The sequence below is a fragment of the Benincasa hispida genome, chromosome 1 (assembly GCF_027475165.1).
Source record: "Benincasa hispida cultivar pf3 chromosome 1, pf3_genome.v1.1, whole genome shotgun sequence".
Taxonomy (NCBI): domain Eukaryota; kingdom Viridiplantae; phylum Streptophyta; class Magnoliopsida; order Cucurbitales; family Cucurbitaceae; genus Benincasa; species Benincasa hispida.
The window spans coordinates 86,304,438-86,328,793 of record NC_143478.1 but is presented as its reverse complement, the minus strand read 5'-3'; the positions used below and the strand labels follow the sequence as shown (position 1 = coordinate 86,328,793).

Below are 24,356 nucleotides of genomic sequence, written 5' to 3'. Positions count from 1 at the left end.
GAGGGGTCAAAAATACATGTTTTATAAAAGGGGTCCTTTTTTCCCAAGGAAAACTTCCAATGGGTCATTTTTGTCAATTTTTCAGACTTAAATCAACGGTATAATGTGTACTATATGAATGTGTGTGTTATATAGACGCATCAAATGGAGAGTGATATTTGACCTTCAATTTCAAGTAAAGGTGTAATTGTCTTAACCATCGAGTACAAAATAAACATGTTAGAATGATCAAATTTTTCAACATAATTTTGTTTACATTACATTTGTTCTACCAAGAGACAGCTGAACTCCAACATGGCATGCAGAATGCACACAAGTTTGTTGCCAAAAAAGAACCAATCCCAGAGACTATTTCCTTACCTTTGTACAAAGAATCATAAATGACTTAAGTAACACAGAGCCTGCAAGAAAAAGTAAATAACAAATATGTTTTCTGAATGAATTAATTAGCCGACAATTTCATATTATCCACATGACGGTGATTTTCGAGGGGATCACTTGATGCAGAATGGTAGAGATTATTGCCATTGGTATCAATGGACACTGAAGAATTAGTACATGGCCCATCCATTAACATGCTTTTTTGAGGTTCAGCATCTAGAGAAACCGTTGAGCTTGAAATCTGCGATCGACTGTCATGCGAGAGCTTCTCAAAGGCTCTAAACCTTGGATCTTGGCCAGATGAAGTGCGCTTGATGATCGGTGCTTGGACTGCAATCTTACCTTCAAGCATACTCACCACAGAAGACATGGTTGGTCTGAGAGTGGGAGATGGGTTGGTGCATAAGAGAGCTATGCTCAGCATCCTCATTGCTTCCTCTGATGAGTAATTTGAACCAAGGTCTGGATCTACCAGTTCTAGAAGGTTACCTTGCTCTTCCAGTACATAGGCCTTCAAGTACCAAACAAAAAACAATCACTTATCTCATGCTCTCACTTCAACAGGTCTAAAAAAAATAATCTCTAAACATATTTCTCAATCACATAAATTAAACTACAAGCTAAAATATTACTTTCCATTTTTTTTTTTTCAATATTTCATTACAAAGGAGGAAAATGAATTCAAACCTAAAAAAGAGACACGAACAGATAACTACTTGAACTATGACATTGCTAAACTTCTTCGTCTCTCCATTTCTAATGTAAAGAGACTTGAGACATACAAGGAATGCAATAAATACTTGTACCAAAGTGAATTCTTTATTATCTAACTTTCCAAAAGCAAACCAACATTTTTTTTCTCAATAACTTCCAAGCAAAAGTTCAATATATTAATCTTAGCAATTAGAGACGAATGCCATTTTGAATCTGATTAATTATGAGAGATCGTATAAGCATAAAAACTAAAAAAAATGTGAAAAGGAAATATGATAAGTAGTGTGGAGAAAATACCCAATCAAGAAGATAAACAAATTCTTCCTTTGGCCTGTAATTTGTATTACTTTTCCCGCTAACTATCTCTAAGGCAACAATCCCAAAGCTGTAAACATCTGCCTTATCAGTCAAGTATCCTCTCATTGCATACTCAGGTGCCATATAACCACTGAAGAAAAGAAAAAAGCAAAACAAGAATATTAGCGTGCCCTCCAAGAAACCTGTTGAATTAATTCTTGAATGTTTAAAGATGATAACTAGGTTTAGTGCAACTAGAAATCTGACTTTTAATCAACACAAAATTTATGATCAAGTGATCCTGAAATAGACCATTTTAATCAAATATGCCTTGAAACGGACTCAACAAGACCGTGCAGGAAAGCAATGCATACAAATGCATGTGATTTGGACACTTGGTTTGACCTTAAGATGTTTTTGTCGTAAACATGCATGCTCAGGAGTTATACACATATGTAAGATTATGCATGCACACGTGCACAAAAAGGAGAGAGAGTACATGGTTCCAGCAATTCGTGTGCTGATGTGGGTGTTCTCCTCTTCATCAAGCTTAGCCAAACCAAAGTCAGAAATCTTAGCATTAAGATCTTTATCGAGCAGCACGTTTGTGGCCTTTATGTCTCTATGAACAATTTTCAACCTTGATTCTTCATGAAGGTAAGCTAATCCCCTAGCTATATCCAAGCATATCATCTTCCTTGTTCGCCAGTCAAGGTGTAGCCTTTGTTCCTCTCGACCTTGAGTCAACAAGAAGCAAGCGAGTCAAGACTCGGTTGGTCACCAATCTAAATGTTGACGTTCACTAAACCAAATATGTCATTCATGCAATTACCGAAAAGTGCACGAGCAAGACTATTGTTTTCCATGTATTCATATACAAGCAACAATTGGTTTCCCTCAACGCAGCAGCCATAGAGCTTAACGAGGTTTGGGTGTTGCAATGCAGATATCATGCCAATCTCCGTAACAAACTCACGGCTCCCTTGTTTCGATTTGGAGGAGAGTTGCTTCACGGCGATCAAAGCACCATCTGACAATACACCCTATCCTTGACCAAAGAAGATAATCTCAAGTTTATAAGAGTTTTATGTTGTAACAAAATTTACAACATGATTATCTTCTCGCACACAAAAGAATTAAAATGTTTCCGGTCACCTTGTAGACAGGCCCAAATCCACCTTCGCCTATTTTACTTTTAGGATCAAAGTTGTTGGTGGCAACTTTAATTTGTTTCAAGGTAAAATGACCCGTTTGTAAATCTACGCCAGAAAGTTCTAAAGCAAGGGAAAAAAATAAGATTTTCAGTTTTTTTAATGCCTTGATTGAAATAAATATAAACTGCCAGTATGTTTAAACAGTAAACAACTTTACCATTATCTAGGACTTTCTTCTTACATATGTAACCCTTCATCCAAAGAAATACTACGACCAATATAATGACTACTGCACATGAAGAACTTATAATGCCAGCAAGTGCTCCAGCCGATAGTCCTCCCTCATCGATTTCAAAGTCTATAACAAAAATAAGTATATCAATTAGAAGGAATTCTCAAAATCTGAAAAAGGGAAAGACCATCTAAAAGTGCAAGAAAGAACTTGCTTGGTGTAACTGTGATAGCAGAAATAAGGGGCCCATAAACTCCTCTGTCTGGCACAGCTGTGGTTCCTTTACCAGCCCAATATAGATGAATCTCAAGGGTACTGCCATCAACAAGAACATTTTTATCTTCCACTATGAAGTTCTTACCAACACCCCCAGCTGCTTCCATAATATTGAAATCCTTCTTCACTAGTTTTCCCTGTAGAATGTAGCACAGCTGATGAACAACTGAAATTCTTAATCCATGATCATTCATATCTAACTAAATCTAGAAATTTGGAAAACAAGAAGTTCATTGAATAAATGAAATCCACACACTAGTAGACTGTAGACTGTATTGTAGAGTCATAAACTGACTGCATACTCACTTGAATTGATATATCGAATATACGCTTTCCAAGGCTGCTAAATGTTTGATCATTAGAGTACATAATTTCAGCAAAGTGGAGCTTCACATTGTAGCTTCCGCGCCGCAGGCAAAGGCCATAATATTTAAGGGAGAGAGGGGAAAGTCGGGCATTTTGATAATAGCGTGGACCACTCACATTCAGGCCAAACTTATTTGCAGCTAAATAGTCAGCATTTTCATCACCCAAAAAAACTCCTGTACTGCTATAAGCCCATTTTTCTGAAACGGAAAAGAAGTTTGACTTGCCTTCTGTAGTTAGGTCCTCTTCATAATCATGCCCATCAACTGTCACTCGAGTTCCTCCACAATTAATAAACAAGGAATGATCTGCAGTTGTCATGAGCACAATATATAATCAAATACTCAAACTACAATCCATGACAGAACAATTAACTGGTCTTTCTTTTTCCCAAAGTTTGGTTTAGTATGATTCTGAACATTGTTTTCAACTCAATCTTGTTGTCAGAATCTGTTAACCTCTCTATTCTTGCTCTACTATTTACCTTCTTCTTAAACTTTTAAAAATTATAAACTAAAGTTACAGATAACAATGTACATAAATATATATTTCATAGATGGTTACTACCAAATACAACTAAGAAACATTTGAAAATACCAAACTAATGTTTACTTCTACTTATTTTTCTTTTTGAACATTTAACAATAAACTGGTTTTCAGTAGTAAAATCATAAAACTAGTCATAAATTCAATTAGTTGCTAAAAAACATGAGCATTTGAAAATACAAATTCAATGTTTTTTATCCACTTATTTTCATATTGGAACAAGTTTCCAGAGACCGTAAAATCATTAAACAGGTGAGTTCAATTCCATAACGAACCATAATATCAAGATATTGATCTACTTACATTCAGCTTCTCCAGAGCATGGAAGGTCTTTCTTGAGGCACCAAGGAACTCTGCATGTAAGAAAATTTTGATCACTGTCATGTCACTCAAGTTTTGACGCACAATGAAGAAAGGGAGAGCAAAACCATCGTCATTCTTACTGATGATTCACTGCAGGTGGGTAACTCGCAATCAAGTTCCTGTAGTAAAAAAAAGGCTCAGCCATCATGTAAGATTTGGGGGGTGGGGGGGCAGATAGTTATCAGAGTAGGATATATTAGTAACTTTGTTCCTTGCTTTGTTTGGAGTATAGAAGCTTACACAGGTGATTGTTGGCAACTAGCAAGAGTAGACCCTGAAAAATTGTTGTAAGACAAATCTCTGCAACGATCCAATATATATCTCATAAAGATTAATGTATAGTGCAATACAAAATTTTCAAATTTCCAAGCATTTTTTACATCAGATCAGTGCAAAAATAAATAAATAAAGGTTAAAAAAATCATGATACTATTATCCAAAATTCTTCAGAGCCCACATGAATCAATGCATGGTTATACAGTATACTAAGTTACTAACATGTTCCTTTTGCTCCTCAAGATCCAACCAGGCACTTCACCACTCAGTGAGTTGTTTGTCAGAAACCTGCACCAATTAGGTTCTGTTAGTGAGTTGTTGATGGAGGTGTACAAATAATACTCTGAAACCAATTATCCACTTACATGAAGTCTATCTTTTTCTTCACCAGATTCTGAAATGTCTTAGGAATTGGACCAGTTAAATGGTTGAAGCTTAGATCTCTACAAAAAGGAGGGCATAAAAAGAAGAAAAAACTACTTTAGATTTCTAAATAAGAAATAGACGTTTCCAACTCGTGGAAGTAATAATACGGCCCCAAAGAGAAGAAAAATTAGTACTTCGGGATTAAAAAGCCTAATATCCTGATTCTTTATTATATTATTGTTATTATTTGGTCCTAATAAGGCATGTTATAAGATTCATTTCAACTTGTATTTCAAAAGGCTTTCCAGTGTTGAGGATGGAAGAAAAAACCAAACTCCTTCGAACAATGAATCAAGTTTTGGCCACAGAAGTAAACAAGAGAGGCAAAATAGAGCAAAATTTCTTTTTTTCTTTTTACCCCGAACACCAGTCATACGAATCTTAATCCTTCACTATCATGAATTGACCCTAAACATGAATAGGTGGAAAAATAATACTCTGAATTAGTTAAATTTTGTCGCTGGTCAAATGTAGTTTTATGGTTATTGGCTTCTTCGTCTGTGCTAGGTATTTTGTAGCTAGGTTTGAGCAGTTTATTACTGTAATTAAATGCTTCTTTTATTTATTTGACTTTGTGGCTAGGAAGTATTTTCATGGTTAAGTTTTGGCATTTCTATGACATGATCTTGAGTATTTTTTAGCTTGAATTTTATATGAATTATTAACTCGTTCATAATTCGTGCGCAACTGATTTAATGTCAACAAAGTATCAATTTTACTGCTTATTCAAATTTAGGATTCAAATTAATGAAATTGAAAATTCAAGATTAAATTGGGCAGTGGCTGACTAATGGGTGTAATACTGAAAATTAAAAGGGGAAAAACACGATATTCTTGTCAGCATATGTGCATAGGAATCAGTCAATAAGAACTTACAGAGTTGATAATTTGTTCATTTCTCCAATATACTCGGGGATTGACCCATTAATTAAACAATTCCTCAGGACCCTGCATGAAAAGGAAAATCTGGATTAAGATGGAATTAAAAAATGCACTTTTCTGAGATATAGACAACAAACTAAGTTATTACAATTCTTCCATGTTTATCATATCTGTCAAATTGGGGAAACTTATAAATGACCCCTTCAAGTCGGATATCCTCCTGTTAAGCAAGTTGCACACAAAAAAAAATAAAGGTGAAAAGCAATTCAACACAATTGGAGTAATCTATGTACTAATTGGAAACTTGGAGATTCTCACAATTGAGTCAGGTTCTTCAATTGAGATATTGTAGAAGGAATGGAATTTTCCATCGATGTTCCTTGTATATCCCTGGAAAAGAAACGTTTCAAGAATCCCTTGATAACCGGTAATAATAGCACTAGTGCAAATAAATCTTGGATATCTAATAGAGGGTAGCTATTGCAAAGTAGATATGAGACTACTCACAGTCTGTCAAGGTTGATCCAATTCCCAATGAAGTCAGGAATCTTCCCAGACAGTTCATTCCCATCTATCCTACTGCAGAAATTAACTGAAAACTCAGAAATTGTGGAGTGATATGGAAATAATGAAAGGCTAAATTTTTGTCACATGGGTTACTTACAAATCAACCAAGTTCTTTAATTTTCCAAATGAGTCTGGTATTTTGCCTGTGAAATTGTTTGCAGACAGAAGTCTACAGGGGTAAGAAACAGCAGATTACATTCATTGTTTGAAGTTCGCAATTTCCTTTCCAGAAGAAGAGAGATAAAGGGCAAGCGACTCACAATCTTCTCAAACCGTGCAGATTTCCAAGGCTGGCAGGTAGACTTCCAGTTAGCTGGTTGTCTTCCAAGACCCTGCAACTCAAGTGTCAACAACTTCCTAAAATCTTAATTCAATTACACAAACCATATTTTTTCATCACTTACAGCTCTTCGAGGTTGCCAACGTCACCAATTTCCTTGGGAATTGAACCGTTTAGCCTATTTCCCAAGAGAGAACTGCATGGTACCGACAAACACACAACCAACTTGTCAATTACTTGATGATCATCAGCTACAAAGAATGCCAAAGGAAATCCAATCTAGTCCAATACATGACTTACAGTTTGACAAGAGGAGCATTGGCAAGACTACTGGGTAGCTGACCATTAATATGGTTGCGAGTAAGATCACTGTTTAATCAGAGGAACTACGCTTAGAATTATATACTTTTAACTGTCAATCACCCGTCAAAGGAATGCCAGTCTTCCAAATGTCAGTGGAAGATCCGAACGTTTGCATCTAATACAATAAAGAAAGACGGTTTCCAGCACTTACAGTTCCTGCAGATGAGTAAGATTACCAAATTCAGCTGGAAAAGTTCCTGTTAGATTGAGACCCTTAAGCAGGCTGTCAAATAACAATAAATAAGATATCAAATCTCCAGTTAACCCAGACAATAGTAGCAATTAGGAAAAAAAATGTACCTGAAATTAATATAGATTAGAGAATAACTGTTGTTCATAGCTGATTTTTCTATAAGCATTGGTGATCAATAATATCTATTATCAATCATTACCTAATTTTTAATCTGCTGTAAATAATACTTAGTTTAAGAATAATAGTAAGCGTAATAAACAGATATTGTATGCAGAATAATACAATTAATTCTAGTACTTCAACTTCGATAGTTAATTCTTAACAGTGGAGAATTCATTTTCGACGATTAACCAATGATTGGGAATTGGGATCAAGGATTAATAAACAATTAAGAAAAGGCACAGTCAATTTTTACTAAAAAAATTGTGAAAAATATGGAAACTCTTCTTTATCACGCTTGAATTCCCAACTATTTACTTATGTTTTTCTATTTACTTGTAACTTAGATTAATAAAAATCTAAACTATATGCTGGAAAATTCATTTCTCTTAAATGGTACCTAAGACTCCTGAGCGGACGAAAATAATAATAATAATAATAATAAAGAAAGAGCACTCAGAGCAGAAAAAATGTTACTTCAAACTTTCAAAATGTGAAAGACTTTCCCAGCAGTGAGTAAAGGAAGAAAACATGAAGCACATCAATGGGGAAAAGCAATAAGTTTCTTACATAATTGTCACATGACAGAGAGTGGAAGTACAATTGCATGTGACATTCCTCAAGATTTGGTTCCCCGGGAAAGCTTGATTGGAAAAGCCTTCACCTCGAATGCAAGAACTCCGGGTTACATTCCAGCTTAAATTCTTTAGTTTTGAAGATATTGTTTGAAGGGCTTTCACTGTCCACACAAACCAATTGGTAAAATGCATTAATATCGAGATCCAGGAAATGGGGGTAATTATCTTAGTTCAGAACCAAAGAATTACACCAAGCTATTTTATTCTGTTCACCTAATCAAAAAGGAAGGTTTTACCCTCATAAAATCGTAAGCTCATAACTTGTCGGTCGTTGGAATAGTAAAATATAGTCCACGTTTCGGAATCATTTTGAATGATTTAAACATAGACCAGATAATAGGGATAATAATGATCGTGATCCTCCCTAGTTTGAAGTCCATGGAACCGGAAGGAGTTTATTTTCAATGAACTGAGATGATTGAATTCTCCTGTTTTAGTTTTCCGAATCCCACCAATTGAAACATTAAAAAAAGAAGGAACAAAAAAGGCTGAAATTATCAAAATTCAATCCTCCAATGAAATGAAGGAATTCAATTCCTAGAATACTGGCTCTACCAAACAGGTCTTTGGGTCAAAGTCAAAGCCCACAGATCAATTCATAATAGTCAAAGCTAATTCAGGTCAATAAACAGACATTAATTCAGCTTTAAAGGTATGTTATTCAGACAAGTTGTTCAAAACATGTGAGTCAATTAACACTGCAAAAGTTGGTGGTGTTCAAATTCCAGAGGACTTAATTGCTCAACTAAAACCCACTGGTGACTGACTAGTAGAAATCTTGAGCCAGCTGGGCTGCCGGATTTTCACCTAACTGGGATCTTAATAATTAATGCTCATTTATGAGAAGCAGTATTTTGTAATAATTACAAAACAAGTGGTTTAAGAATAATGATACTACGATGATATGAAATGGTTTTATTTTATATTATTCATATTCAATCACACTAATATTTATTTTATTATTTTAATTCATATGTCACATGTAACTTTAAATAAGAATCCTTTAATTTCTCGAAAAATAAAAACCTTTAGAATTTAAATGCACATGGTTTGAGAAAATTACATACTATAATTGTATTAAACATGTTTTTCATGTTCCTACACTAAAGTCAATTTCTACTTTCACAACTAAGTTAAATATCGATAGGTTTACTAAATACTTTTAAAAACCTTTTAAGGTTTGTATGGAAAACAAATTAAGTATTTACTTTTAAATTAGCAGGAGTGGCATTCAAAATTAAGAACAAATGAATGACCTTTCTGTTTCTTGTTAGTCCAAAACATGCATCGAAATCAATCTAGAGTTCTAGACTCAATAAAATATTAAATACACAAAAAAGGATAAAATACCAAATTACGTAATAAAAACACACTCCAACTAATGGGCGAATATGAAATAAAAATCTCAATTAGAGCTCAATTATTCATTGATAATAGCATCGAATTTAAGAAGCCTTTTACATAAAAAAATTTCGAAATGACATGATGGAGACAAGTGCCTCAACATTCAACTCATCTCCTAGGTAGAACTTAAAAGTTTAAAAGGAATAAAAAATTGAAAATGAATGAAATTTTTTTTTTTTTTTCTTTCTTTCTTTCTTTCTATTTCGAAAGAGAAAAAAATAATATATTCCTTGCTAACCTCTTTCCCCGGTTTACACTATTATAATTCATCTATGCAAATTAAAAATGAAATAATATAGTATCTTGTTTATTTAATTAAAAGTAAAAACAAAAAGCACCAAAAAGAATAATATCCTCTCTTTCGTATAGACTTGGGAGGGTAGAAAAAGTCAGATCTCACGTGAAACGATTAGATAAGTTTTGGGATCGGTGAGAGTGTCCCGGGCCCAAATAAACCGTGGGGCCTATCTGGCCCATGTTTGCCCATTAAAGGCGAATGTACTGTGACGTGACTTCAAAGTTTTTATCTTAATTAACTTTAAGAAAAACATTGAAAATAGATAATAATGTCTTAGTCAATTTCAATACATTTTTTATTAGGACATTTCATTAAAAAATAATAATAATAATAATAAAACTAAAATTTGTCCACAAGAGTTTATGTACTATAAAGTTATAATTTTTATTAATACAGTAGACAAGTAAATATGTCACTTAAATACTATTTGACATATATTCATTAAATATAATAAAACATCGATTTAATAGGAAAAATCCTTTTAAGAACTTTATGTAAACAATTTTTGAAGTTTTCCTTTTTTTTTTTTTTTTTTTTACAGTATGACATTGAGAATATTTAATATAATGGAAACGAGTTGTGAAATTTAAAAGAATAAAAATAAAACTGAAAAAAAAATAAAGAGTGAGATTAATTAACATATCTGACCTTCATTTTATTTTAAAGATATAATTATGTTGATGGTATGATCATTAGTATTATGATTCTAGATAATAGTTCACTATTTTTAAATGTTAAAGTCAATATAACTCAATTAATATAAAATTTGTGCTATCAATCAAATGGTATGAAATTCGAATATTCAATCACGTTGATCTTTAAAAAAATATTTTAAATATTTTATTCGTTGTGATTTCACTTCAACTAATTATTTTTTTCCATTTCCAGGTAAAAAAATATAACCATATTTATAGACTTTATTGGTTAGTAAGTTATTATAGGTACTATAAATAAATAATAATTTGAATAGACGTTTCGATTAGTTATATTTAATTTTGGTCCATTCTCAAATTTAAAAAAAAAAATGAAATTAAGACCAAGTTATTTCTAAAAGGGATAACAACAAATATTGGTATACGTAATCACGTGTATCGAAATTTTTTGATATTTTATATTGTATGGTCCAAAAAGAATAATTTGACCTTTTTAGTTCTCGAAAATTAAAAAAAGAACAATAGATAGTGATTAAAATTATAATCAAAAGGAAAATGATGGAATTCGAAACCACCTGAACCTAACACTAATCCAGGATGAGGAGGGAAAAAAAATGATAGAAATGGTTGTTGAGAAAATGCGGGAAAATGCCACAGCACGAAAAACTACCAGTAGCAGTTAAGCAAATTTTCGGTAGCAAACAAAAAATCAGTGGAAAAACAAAACGAAATCGATCAAAAAGAAGAAGAAGAAGAAGAAAATTTGAATGAATGAAAATTTTCTCTCAGATTGCGGGAAATGAATTTAATCTCAGTCTGTTGCTAAAATCGCACCGAACAAGAAGAATCCGACTGTTAATTTCTACTAATTTCACTTTTTTCCCTGGAGTTTCTATGCAACCAAACATAGCAATTTCAACTACAGAAACAAAATACCTAGAGTATTGGGAGTCTCTCTATCCTATCAAAAACTCAAAAAAGAGACCAAATCCACAAAGAATATCAGAGAGAACAGGAGAGATGAGAGAATAAAGTTAAATAAATGAAGAAGCGGATGAGCGTACCTTCGGATTCAGGCAAAAGCTGAGCGTGGGATCCAGATCCTTGAAACAGCAAAATGGACAGAAGAAAAAGGGCGAGAATCCTGAATAAAGAATTTGGAAAATCCATAGCCGCGCAGAGAGGAACAGTTGGCAGTGGTAAGTGGTAGAAGAAGAAGAGGAGGAGGGAGGAGTGTCGGTTTCTTTCAAATGAAGGCGAAAGGGGAACAAACGAATTGGTTGGAAGTGAAGGAGGAGTAGTTGGAAAGAAGTGGAAGAGAGAGAAGAAAGGATTAGAAATTCAACTCAGAAAAGGAAACCAAGTGTTTCTGCAAATTTCCATGGATAGGAAGAGGAAGAACTAAGAAGAAGATGAAAAAAACAAAAAAATAAATAAATAAAGAATAAAAAAAATGCGGGTAATGTACAGTTAGGGCTGTAGGCGATGTGAATGGCCACATGATGATATGGCAGATTCTTGCATGCCAATTATTTTTCTTTTTATTTTATACATAAACAACTCTTTTCTCTCTGCTAGTTTTTTCTTGGGAAAGTTAGGTTAATGACCTAATATCTAGACGCATAATACCAAATGACCCGATTTTTTAAAAAAGTGTCAATTGATTTTTTGCTGATATTATCACGGTATGAAATTACAAAAATTGTCCCTGATAACTGTGTCATTCTCGCTACGTGGATCTCGCTCTCACTTTCTGTCTATCTTCCATCGTGATGTGATTGTTTGTCACTGTACGATTGATTTGAAAATTTTCACAAAATCTATCTACAACTTAAAATCGATAATACACAGCAAACATGTAATGGTGAAATTTTTAAAATTTAAACTTCATTTGAACTGTCATTTTGTTGAACGAAAATTTATTAAACTAGGTTTTCCAAAACGAAGTTTTTTGGAACCAAACGAAGTTTTCAGAATGGGTTTTTCATAACGGAACGGACTTTTCTTGAACCTGGTTTCATTGGTGTTTGTAGCAATGTGGTCTCAAAAAAGGTATGTAAATAGCATAACGAAAGGGGCGTGAGAACGAGCGACAACGAGAAAGATGGAGAGAGAGAGAGCGATAGCGAGAAAGGTGGAGAGAGCAAGATAGAGCGACAGTGTGAGAGCAAGATTGAACGATAGCATGAGAGCGAGATAGAGTGACAGTGTGAGAGCGAGATAAGACGACAGTGAGAGCGAGAGCAATTGGAAGTGACAGTGAGAGAGATCCATGTGTATTATTATCTGCTTAATAAAAAATGTTCTCGTGGTTGTAGGACGACAGAAAAGTGTCTACTAATTCGATACGGAGGTAATTGGGATGAGAACCAAAATTTATATGTTGGAGGCGAGCTAACAAGAATCATTATGCCTATTACATTGAAGTATGAAGAACTTAAAGCTCACATTTATAGGGTTGCAAATGTAAGTTGCTCAGAGTTTAATGTTGTTATGAGAGTTAAATATAGGCTTGACTTTGAAGCCCCTCCACAGTACATACGGAATGACGGTGATGTTCGCTTCCTTCTTTTTCGGGAAGATCTTTGTAGAGTTCAGCTATATGTAACGCTAAAATCACACCACGATGGAAATGTGAATATGAGTTATGGTGGTACAAGTGTAGACAGACAATACGGGGTATCATATGAGCTTAATCAAGAAGAGGGTGATATTCCATTGTCTATAAACACTCGACCATCAACATTATCAATCGACAATGACAACATTCATGCAGTGGACTTGGAAAGAGAACTCAATGTAACGGACTTATGCTTAGTAATGAGAGATCAGGAGGATTTACTTCAATGGATTGTGGTCCTTCAGAAGAGCGTGATCCTTTTGTTATTGGTAATGAGAAATCAGTAGGCTTGAATTTTATGGATTGTGGCCCTCTAGAAGAGCGTGATCCTTTCGTGGTTGTTAATGAAAGATCAGTAGGATTGAATTCTATAGACTGTGGTTCTTCAGAGGTGCGTAGACATGTATTGGCTGTTAATGAGAGATCAGCATAATTGAATTCCATGTCTTCATGTTGTAGAGGGGAATTGATTATGTCTGGTACCTCTTCATCTGAGACAGATATTGAAGTTTGTCAACTTTTTTTGAGTAAGAGTGACTTAAAAATGAGATTGTCTATTCTGTCCATAAACAATAATTTTGAATATAAAGTAAGGAAGTCAACTGAGTCTTTGTTTACTGTCAAATGTATAAAAGATAAGTGTAAGTGGAACTTTCGTGTAGTGAAAATTCCAGGGTGTGACACATTTAAGATCACGAAATATATAGGGTCGCACACATATTCTATTGGAATTTCAAATCATGACCATAGACAAGCAACGGTTGTGGTAGTTGGCGAACTAATCAAAGACAATTTTATAGACATAGGACGTGTTTATAAACTTCCTCACATCGTCGAGGATATGAGGAAAGAGTACGGCGTAAATATAAGCTATGATAAGGCATGGCGTGTAAGGGAAACCGCTTATGCTCTCGCTAGGGGTACTCTAGAAGAGTCGTACGTTGTTTTACATGCATATGGTGAAGCATTAAAAATGGAGAATCCAGGTACAAGGTTTGAAATTGAACTTGAAAATGATGTCCATTTCAAGTACATGTTTATGACATTAGGGCCTTGTATTAGAGGTTTTTCAAGTTGTTGGCCTGTGATAATTGTTGATGGGTCGCATTTGAAAGGAAAATACAAAGGGACTATGTTGGTCGGCGTTTCCATGGACGGTAACAACCAAGTTTACCCACTAGCATATGCCATAGTGGACAATGAAACTGATCAAGCTTAGAAGTGGTTTATGTCGAATTTGAAGTGTGCCATTAGAGAACCCCCTAACTTGGTGTTCATGTCCGATCGAGCGGTATCTATTGGCAATGCCATTCATGCAGTTTTTCCTATGGCATTTCATGGATTGTGCACATACCACTAGAAAATAATATTCTTTCCAACTTTGAGAACAATATGATTGTTGGGATGTTCAAGGATGCAGCCAGTTTCGCATGTCAAAGTTCCAAGCACACTGGGACCAACTATGCACTTTTCAAAATGGTATTGGATGAAATATTTGGAGGATATTGGTCTTGAAAGGTGGGCGGTGTTTACCCAACAGAATGAAAATACGATAACATAATGTCCAATAGTGCAGATTGTTTCAATTCATTGACCAAAGAATATTGATAGTTGCCCATAATGTGCTTATTAGAATATGTTCGAGGCCTCATCCAGTCATGGTTTTATGAGTGGAGAAATTATTGAGAATCTCGAACGACATCACACTCGGACTACTGTAAAAATCGATTAGCAACTGAGTGTGACAAGGGCAGACGATATTGAATTGAACCGATTGATTGTTATAGGATCCATATGTGGGACAATCGATTGGACAATATTGTGAACCTCCATACGAAGGAATACACGTGCAAGGATTTTGACTCACTCGGTATCCCATGTTCGCATGCAATTGTGGCTGCATGAGAATGAAACATCCCCACCCGAGGTTTGTGCAGTCCTTTCTATAGCGTTGACTCCCTCATGGCTGCTTATGCAGAGCCCGTAAATCCACTCGGTCACATATCTGAATGGAAGAGACCTCCGGGATATGTGGAAAAGCATAGTGCCACTTGTAATTTTTTATGTGTCGGTCGATTGAAATGTCTTGCTCATCTCGCTCTCGCATTTCTCGCTAAACTCGTTCTCCCTTTTATAAGTTTAATTAAGTGGTTGTCTATTCACGAATCATTCTGGAAATGTTTCGCTCTCTCTGGATCTCGCTCTCGCTAATCTCGCTATCACTTACACAACTTTACTAAAGTTTGTCTATTCACGAATCTCTTCAAATGTCTCGCTTATCCCACTCTCGTTGATCTCGCTCTCCCTTTTATAAGTTTAATTAACCTCTTGGATATTCATGAATCTTTCTGGAAATTTCTTGCTCTCTCTAGATCTTGCTCTCGCTAATCTTGTTATCACTTACACAACTTTCCTCAAGTTTGTCTATTTATGTTACTCAAATGTTTGCCTATTCAGGTTGATTCTACACTAACAATTTAAATAACATGTTAGTAAAATTATATCAATAATATACATAATATACATCTACAATAATATTCATAATATATATGTACATCAATAATATGGATTATTCGTCCACAATTAACATGTCAGCAGCATCCCATAGTCACTCATCTTCTCCTGAGTGACAACAGATGGGGCATTACCAATCACTAAATGTTCTAAGAATTTTACAACAAATATTCCACAATCTAGCGACCTGTGTTATGTGTTCGTAGAGGTAGGTTAAGATATCTTCCAACGAGACGTTTCTATGTTCGACTTCCAACATTTGAAGTCACAATTGTGAAGAAGCGATGGTAGGGTGTAAGTCAATGGTTCAAGGCAAGACTCCATCTTCTTCTTCTATGTCATGGACGGTAGTGAATCAAATACGAACAACTGGACACTATTTAGATCAATGCAATCAACATCCAATGTTGATCGATGTTTGTTGCCATATAGACGAAGTCCACATCTGATCACTTGACGTCGAATTTTCCCATGACATAATCCATAAATGTCTCTTACCCTCATACTAGCAGCATGCAAAGTCGACTTGTTCTTAATACGTTTCTAGACCCCATCTCAATATTTAGGTGACTCTACACAGTGAAATGAACATTAAAAACACATAATAGTCAACCAATGTATTCCTATTCAGAAGTGCAGTAAATGATTACCGTTATTCCAATTGGCATTCAATATATAATATAACACTTATATTAAATACAAGAAATCCTAACATGCATACTATATATTATAACAAATTATAACATACTTTCAATGCATGTTGCATGTTTCCTACGGTGGGATTTTAAATTTAAATGGCATACTATATGCAAATACAAGATTTATTTAATTATAACATACATCCAATGCATAAATAATTAAACAGGACTGATATGGTTTTAGTTTTGGCAAAAACAAGCAAGCAAAAGCCTAACTATTACAAAAAAAAGCTTCAACATCCCTCGAACCGCTCCAAAACCGTTTGAACCGAACCAGCAGAGTCTGAATCAGACCAGCCACAAACCATTTAAAGCTGAACCAGACCAAACCTCAAGAGAACTGGTTGAACCAAAAGCTCTTGCTCTAGCTCAAAAACTCGCTAAGTCTCATCATTTAGCAATGACAACCATCGTTATGTGTTTTGCCTGATTGTTTAGTGTTTGCTTGATCGTTTAACAACCAACGGTCATCACTTAACAAAGCTAAACGATCGTATAGTATTTGTCTTCTATCGTATAGTGTCATCGTCTAGCACCGGAGGATGCCACACGATCGCTTAGTGTCCAACACTATCCCGCAGCTCCATCGTTTAGCACAGACATTTACTACAGATCGTTGATCACTATCATTTAGTGTTGCGTCTTGATCATTTAGCGCGCGCATAAGGTAAGCAATCCCCTAGTGCTATCACATAGCTCTCGACGCATCGCCAGCTGTCGTGCATGCGATGCGTTGAAATGCTAAGCGATAGCAACTCAATACATCACTTAGCTCCCGATCAAAGGTAAATGATTGTGGTAAGAGATCATGTAGTGCTATTGTCTAGCTCTACACGTCATTGCTTAGCTCCAACCCGAAGCTACACGATCATGTAGTGCCATCATATAGCAATACAACGCATTGCTTAGCTCCTGAGGTAGACGATCGTCTAGCACACAACATCTAAACGATCAACGTCCGAAGCTACACGATTGTTTAGCTTTTTCTTCACATCGTCTAACGCATGAAGCTAAACGATCGCTTAGCTACTAAAGCTCAACGACGATATAAACAGAGGTTGATCGTCTGTAATCTGCAACTCGGCCTCTTCACTTGTTTCTTCGAATTACAACTTAATTTCAACTCTAATGACTCCAAATAAATTACAGACTCTTGGGAAGACATCTAAGCTCATCAAGAAGAGCCAATTACAAATTTAAACGAGAAATTAAAGAGAAATTAAAAGCCAAAACTCAGAAAACCATATCAGTATAGTAGTTTCATATTTTCATATAAAACACCCGATCGTCACTCAGAATGGATAAAGAAGATGAAGAACTCTCAAGATTTCTTCTATTGCTTTGGTCTGGATCACAAGGATCCACCCGAAGGTAGGAAACCTTAGATGGAAACCTTGGATGGTCTGAAGTTATGCTCAGCGGCTTCTATTTATAGAGCTTGATCACCTACAACATTAATGGAGATTTTGACATTCGCGGTGTGATGGTTCTTTTCTAAATCTCTGCTGCTAACGGCGTGGTAGGTGAACTGTCAACATCAGCTTTTGATTTTCCCGAGATATGCGTTTATGCTTCCATTCCGTTGCGTTCATCCCTCTATTATGGTTATCATCGTGTAGCCGCAATCTTGCACTGACTGTATTCGCTTGATTATCGCAACTTTTGCACGATGACCGCAATCACTTGACGATTGCAACTCCTATGCGATGGACACGCAGTTGATTACCACAACATCAATGCGTTGAACGTATGCGTTCGCATTTGCGATGGAGAATTTCTCTACTTGCGGTCGTCTATGCGATAGCCGTCTTCCACGTCTGCGTCCGCTTTCTGCGTTAACTACAAAAATAGACAATTGAATGCATAATAACGCATAATAGTGGGTTAGCCGAGATTCTTAATGTCGAATGGCGCAAACTCATTTTCTTATGAATTTCTAACATAATTGCCGCATATTCTGCTTAACAGCCCTCATAATTCTAAATAAAAGGCCTAAGATGACGTGCATTTCTGCATGTCATCACATTCCACTAAAGACCAATAGTTGAACTCTTCTTGCCATAGATATATTTCTATATCCATTGGATATAACCAATCATTAGTACGATGACCCTTCACAAATGCTCGTAATTACAGTAGGCTAATTTACCGTTTTGCCCCTATAGTTACATTTTACTCCTTAATTACTACCAATCCCTCTAATGAACAATACAACATAGTTCTATTATGTGTGAACACCTCTCGGGCCATAAGAAGGTGTGTGGTGCCACATTGTTTAAGCCCCGGATCAGCCCTTAAGAGAGCAATCTATCTACATGCCTTTGAAAAATCGTTAAAATCTTGATTTCCAGCTGCAAATTCCTCCAAATCTTTGTGTAGAACACCACAAGATCTTCCCTACTATTCTCCGGTGCTCTAGATTGAGTTGTGGGACGCAAAATAAGTTGGAATCAAAGGGAATTTGGAGAAAGCTCACTGCAACAACCTATTGAAGAACACCTTCTTCTCAAGAATTTTTCAGAAAAATTCTATCGGTTCATCACCTAAACTTCACTCCAATCTCTTCAATATATTGCAGACAATCATGAAAAGAGATTTGTTGCATGGGATGTGATGCTTGATCTTATGAAGTGAAAATGTGGATGATATGCGTTGATGAAATTGTGTTGTGCACTCAAGTTTCCCCAGTGGAATCCAAGTGTAAATTCCTCTGAGTTTCCTGGTAAGTCCAGGGTCGAACACAGGGACTTATGAAAATAGATTGCGTTAGTAATTTTTATGAAAACCTTACGGTAACCGAGTAAATAAATTTTTGGTTTGTTGTTGATTGCGTTAATGAGAAAATAAACAAATATGGAAGATTTGAGAAAAGGTAGTTGCGTGATAGATGCAATGAGCATGCGATGAACGGGTTGAGAATATCTTTAGCTAGCATTACTTGGGAATGCATCAGACTATGCGATCATGTTACAACGATACACAACACGTCATTTTCCAATGCAAATGCGATGCTCCTAAGTCTAGGACGCATGTGTTGAATGCAAAAGTGTCCATACAACTTATTCCTAAGTCTCTACTCTTGTCCTATACGATTATGCAAAATGCATGAAAGCAAAGTGACCGCATATAATCATATCCTATCTTTAGGATGCATGCGATGTGTTAATAACAAATAGTGCTCATTCCTAAGCTCCCATCTCTTGTATTATGCGTTCTAATCTTACTCTCCCGAGCCTAGATTCTAACCTGACCTTCCCAAGTCTAGATCCTATCCTTAGACTACCCTCTCGAATATCTCTAATGGACGAATGAAGCATACATAATACAAGATAATCGCAAAGAATGAAGATTCCCAAGTTGTGCTAGCTAAATGCTTTTTAACCCATTCAACTGATTTAGTTACTCATGCGTGAATAACAGAGAGTGAATAGATATAGAGAAAGAAATTCCATTTTTAGAAATGAGTTGAGTACAAAATGACAATGGAAGTTAAAGGTAAAGAGCCTGGTAGCAATTCCTTGCTGACCGAGGCTTTTATACTGAATTCTCTATTTGGTTCTAAAGATGTTCCTGCTCCCACAGGCGTCGGCCCTCTCTCTGCTCTTGAAGCTTCCGACGCTCTCCCAAGCTTACCGGAACGATCTGCCGGCACAACCTTCTTCCTCACTTCTGCCTTAAAATGAAAGAAAACTAAGAACAAAGACGTATGAACTAAAGAATGGTGAATTGATCGACTCGTCAACCCCTTCTCTGAAGAATGCCCTTGGTATTTATAGAGCATCCATGGTGAAAGGCGGCTTCTCTCTTATGGTTGTACAGATGGGACGACTTTAATTCTGACTGATGAGCCGAATAATTGTCACCGAAAAGCTGAATGTACTTTGTGACCGTTATCGGATGTCAACTTAATTCAGATTCGACTGTGATCAGCTTTCTGTCCCATCGCGCTTAATTAGCCTTTCACCCAGATGCGCCCACCATGTTGCGCTGACCAAGTTTTGACGATCCTTCTCGGGCGAATGTTTGCAAATACAATCATCGCAAAGTCTTGCGGTGAAGTTGCGCTCGATCAGTGATTTCCTATGATCGCAATTCTTACATTGCGTCAATGCATATTCTGCACAAAAAATACAAAAATCAACTGTTCTAATGCGTTGAACGCATGCGACCGCAATATTATGAAATCGATGCTTAATGGATGCAAATTAACATATTTCATCAACGCAATCCAACATTATTTAAGAACATAGCACTATGATAACGTGCATTTCTACCCGTTATTAGGATGCAGCTCATGCTTAGAGTTATTGAAGCTTGAAGGTGGTGGGTTCCTAATGAGCTAGTTGAAGATGAAGATGGAAAAATCCATTTTTCCTTTTTGTGTAATTTTGTTTCGAAAATCCAAAATTGATTTTAAAATCATATTTTATTTCTAAAATCAAAATTTATTAATTTTACAAATTAATTTCATAAATTAGTTTTCTAATAAAATTAATAAATAATTATTTAAACAGTTTATATAATTCTAATTAATTTAATATTCAATATTAAATTAATTTTTACATAAAATCATCTTCATATATTTAAATCATATTTAAATATATTTTCTCCAATTCCATTTGATTCTAATTTGAATGTTTTAAATTAACTTATCACGCTACTCTAGAGCTAATCCATTTTCGAGCTAGTAGAGGGACTTCATGGACCTATAAATCATGGGCTCCAACGATCCGAGATTAATCGACTAAACTCATTAGACCGATCTAACCCCATTCGTTAACTAATGGGTCACTCCACTAAAGCGCATAGTTGAACTCCCCTCACTGTTGATATATTTTGTCCACTCGATATAACCATGATTAGTAAGTCAACCCTTCACAGGTTGTTCGTAATAATGACTGGGTCAAATCTTTGTTTTACCCCCGAAATTACCTCTTGTTCCTTAAGTCCCCACTGATCTCCTAAATAATTGTTTTGTGATCCAATCAACAAAACCAAGACCTTCTCAGCCAATGTGAGGGTGAGATCCCTTGTTCAAGCCCCAGAATCAACACTTAAGGAAACAACCTCTCTACTATCCCTAAAAACAAGTAGAAGTGAATTCCCTCTTGCACCCTATGTCCCTAGCTATCTATCCGATCTTACCCCTAAAATGGGAGTCTTATTGAGCTGACCCTCACCTATGAAAATCTAAGGGTAATCCCAAATAAACAGGAGTTCATAGTTAGCTCAGGATTAACGTCAAGTTACCTAGGTCATCACCTTGAAATAGTCAGCCTTAAACAGTAAACAGCTTTATAAAGTAACAGTGACTCATTTCGTGGTCCGATCTTGTACAAACCCTTTTGCACAAAGACGCCTCCATTCCTCATGTCCAACATGAACGAATTAGAATAACTTCGTTTATAGCACTTTAAAACTCCTTTTAATAGCTACAGAGTAGGCCGCATCCAATAGTGTTACCAAAATAAGGTACCCAACCTTATTAATATACTATAGATCATTTTGACTGTTTACTCGAACCTGATCCACCTTTATATCTCCACATAAAGTTCAAGTACTCATTGATGATGGGAAATTGGAAGTCAATTTTACTCGACAACCAAATTCCCTTGGACGCGTTATGCAATGCATGTTCCTAAGATATACGTTGATAGTCATGCGTCAATGGTCATGCGTTGGAATGAAAAATGTGTTAACGAATGTATGCGATGACCATGCGTCCTGCCACAAGTTTTCTTGTGCTGGAACCAAGTATAATTCCATCACAAGTTTCTCAGGTAATCCGAGGTCGAACATAGGGACTTGTAGCTATATGCTTGCGGTGATGTGCATGCGGCGGTTGGAGGGGATGTTACTAAGTTAATCCTACTCCTACTCCCATCTAGCAGACAACGCAATGAGAATATGCATGAAAGGTAGAGATACGACAAACCTTGACATAAGATAAATGTATGAGAAATAGATAAAATGCGGAGATGTTTTCATTGCAACCCTTAAGAGTGACTGCGAGGGCAACCCTAGTCAACGCAAGCCAATGCGATCATGCAACACACATACAATAGTAAACCACCTCTCGGTGTGAATGCTATGGCTTCTATTGCTAGAATGCATGCGATATATGCAATACGTCTATAGGACCTACACATAAGCCTCTATTCTCATTTATGCAATGACAGAGTGACACACACACACAAATATGTGACCACATAATATCATACCTATTCCTAGGGTGCATGCGATGCAGTGTTGACAAATAGAGCTTATCTCTAAGTCTCTATCTCTTGCTTATACTGATCTAATCTTACTCTCTCGAGTCTAGATTCTAACCTAGCTCTCTCAAGTCATTAGGTTCTTTCTTTAGACTCTCTCTCGAGTAGTTCTAAAGGGGTGTTGGGCACAACATAAAACAAGACAAACACATGAACTTGGTTGACACAAGGTTGTTACTATCCCTAGTGAACAATGCATACCTTGCTTAATGCGTCCAACCACTTACCCTCCCGGGCAGTTGATTGTTGCTGACTTTACTCATAGACAAGTAATGCGTTAGCCTATAGACAGGCATTGTAGCAGCTTCACACTAAGCAAATAAGGTTACTCACACACTCGCGCCATGCACACCTCTCAGTGGGTTGCTACATGCTTCATATTCCTAATCCACATGACTAAGTATGCAATACCCAAGCACTCTCACTAAGTGTTGCAATGAAAGTAAAGATGCTAAGCAAAGAAGATGGAGATGGAGTCGAAGGAACAGAGAAATGCATTGAAAACAAATTGTATTAATTCCTTAATTCAAAATGTCATACAATACAATATAGGAAAAGAAAGGAAAAGGAAATGACCAGCTAGAAGCAAAGATTTTCTCCAGTGGATGTGCGTCACGGCTGCTGGTGGAGCCATGGATGGGTGGAGGAGCTGACTCTCTCGAGATCTAACTTCGGTCGAAGGCTCCGGTCATCACTCGGAATGGATGAAGGAGGTGAATAACTCTCAGCGTCTTCTCACGCATTTTGTCTGGATCACAAGGATCCACCCTAGGCGAACCTCAGGCGAAAACCTTGGATAAAATGAATTTCAGCTCATCGGCTTCTATTTATAGAGCTTAGATCGCTGACAGCATTAATTGGATTGCTCTAAGTCTGACGTTCGGCGCGTTCGTCCTTTCTGAACCTCTGCCACTAACAGTGTGGTAGGTGAAATGTCAACGTCAGCTTTGGATTTTCTCCAGGTAGATGCGTTAATGCGTTCATTTCACCTACCTTGTGTTGATCCATTAATTTGCGTTGTCGCGTAGCTGCAATCATTCAATGGCCGCAGTCGCTTAATATCGCAACTCTACATGATGACCATAATCGCCTGACGAGTGCAATTCCCATGCGATGGACACATGTGGCTGATCACCGCAACACCCATGCGTTGATCTAATGCATTTGCCTTGCGATGGAGAGCTTTTCCGCATGCGGTGGTCCGGTTTCCGCGTTTGCGTTCATTTCCTGCATTAGCTACAAAGATAGAACATTGAACGCATAATTAACGCAAAATAATGGGTTAGCTGAGATTCGACATGCTGATCGACACAAACTCATATTCTCGTGAATTCCTATCATGATCGACGCATATTCTGCCTAACAACCTTCATAATTCTAAGTAAAAGGCCTAAGATGACATGCATTTCTGCATGTCATCACTCATCCAATAGTCAAGGGACTTTCAGGTTTATTGGATTTCTATTAAGCAATAGATCTATTCAATAACATCTTTATTGAATTTTCAGAATAAGTTCCATTGTTTACATGCCACGAGTTTTTGGACATAAAACCCAACATGGAATGGGGGACCTCGTCACCTTAAACACCGTGGAACTCTTCATAGACTGTGATAAGGATAAAATTGTTGACAATTGTTCTTTGATGTCTCTCGTATCTATCTCCAGGTTCGATACATGGGCATCCAAGCTTGATATTGAGTTATCAATGCTTTGCAAGTACGAATATTGTCACACCCCCTTCTAGATTACCCTCTTAACCTAAAAGGGCATGTGACGGTAGCA

At 36.3% G+C, this 24,356-nt stretch overlaps 2 protein-coding genes across 3 annotated transcripts; one reads left to right on the top strand and one right to left on the bottom strand.

Annotated features, from left to right (window-relative positions):
- Positions 1-204: 204 nt before the first annotated feature.
- Positions 205-12,022, bottom strand: LOC120084463 (putative LRR receptor-like serine/threonine-protein kinase At1g53440). Of its 2 annotated transcripts, XM_039040249.2 has the most exons (24): positions 11,533-12,022; positions 8,046-8,214; positions 7,275-7,346; positions 7,061-7,129; positions 6,885-6,956; positions 6,741-6,812; positions 6,578-6,649; positions 6,421-6,492; positions 6,232-6,303; positions 6,062-6,133; positions 5,908-5,979; positions 4,971-5,048; positions 4,828-4,893; positions 4,570-4,629; positions 4,410-4,448; positions 4,270-4,319; positions 3,361-3,728; positions 2,993-3,191; positions 2,764-2,904; positions 2,548-2,666; positions 2,225-2,435; positions 1,892-2,129; positions 1,393-1,543; positions 205-892 (listed from the first exon to the last, which is right to left on the bottom strand). In XM_039040249.2, the coding sequence occupies exons 1-24, from the start codon at positions 11,636-11,638 to the stop codon at positions 443-445; spliced, it is 3,090 nt and encodes a 1,029-aa protein (XP_038896177.2). In that variant the 5' UTR covers positions 11,639-12,022; the 3' UTR covers positions 205-442. The 2 variants fall into 2 exon arrangements, with proteins under 2 accessions (XP_038896177.2, XP_038896185.2); XM_039040257.2 differs by lacking the exon at positions 11,533-12,022 and having other exon boundaries at positions 8,077-8,189.
- Positions 12,023-13,929: 1,907 nt separating this feature from the next.
- LOC150038798 (uncharacterized) lies at positions 13,930-14,307 on the top strand. Its single transcript, XM_090314527.1, has one exon. It carries the CDS (start codon positions 13,930-13,932, stop codon positions 14,305-14,307), a length of 378 nt encoding a protein of 125 aa, XP_090170653.1.
- Positions 14,308-24,356: the final 10,049 nt, after the last annotated feature.

Coding starts and splice junctions, on each gene's coding strand:
- LOC120084463 (XM_039040249.2), bottom strand. CDS start 11,638: ATGGATTTTCCAAATTCTTTATTCAGGATTCTCGCCCTTTTTCTTCTG. Junction 7,347..8,045: donor CTCTGTCATGTGACAATTAT/GTAAGAAACTTA, acceptor GTTATTTGACAG/CCTGCTTAAGGGTCTCAATC. Junction 4,630..4,827: donor TTGAGGAGCAAAAGGAACAT/GTTAGTAACTTA, acceptor GGATCGTTGCAG/AGATTTGTCTTACAACAATT.
- LOC150038798 (XM_090314527.1), top strand. CDS start 13,930: ATGAGGAAAGAGTACGGCGTAAATATAAGCTATGATAAGGCATGGCGT.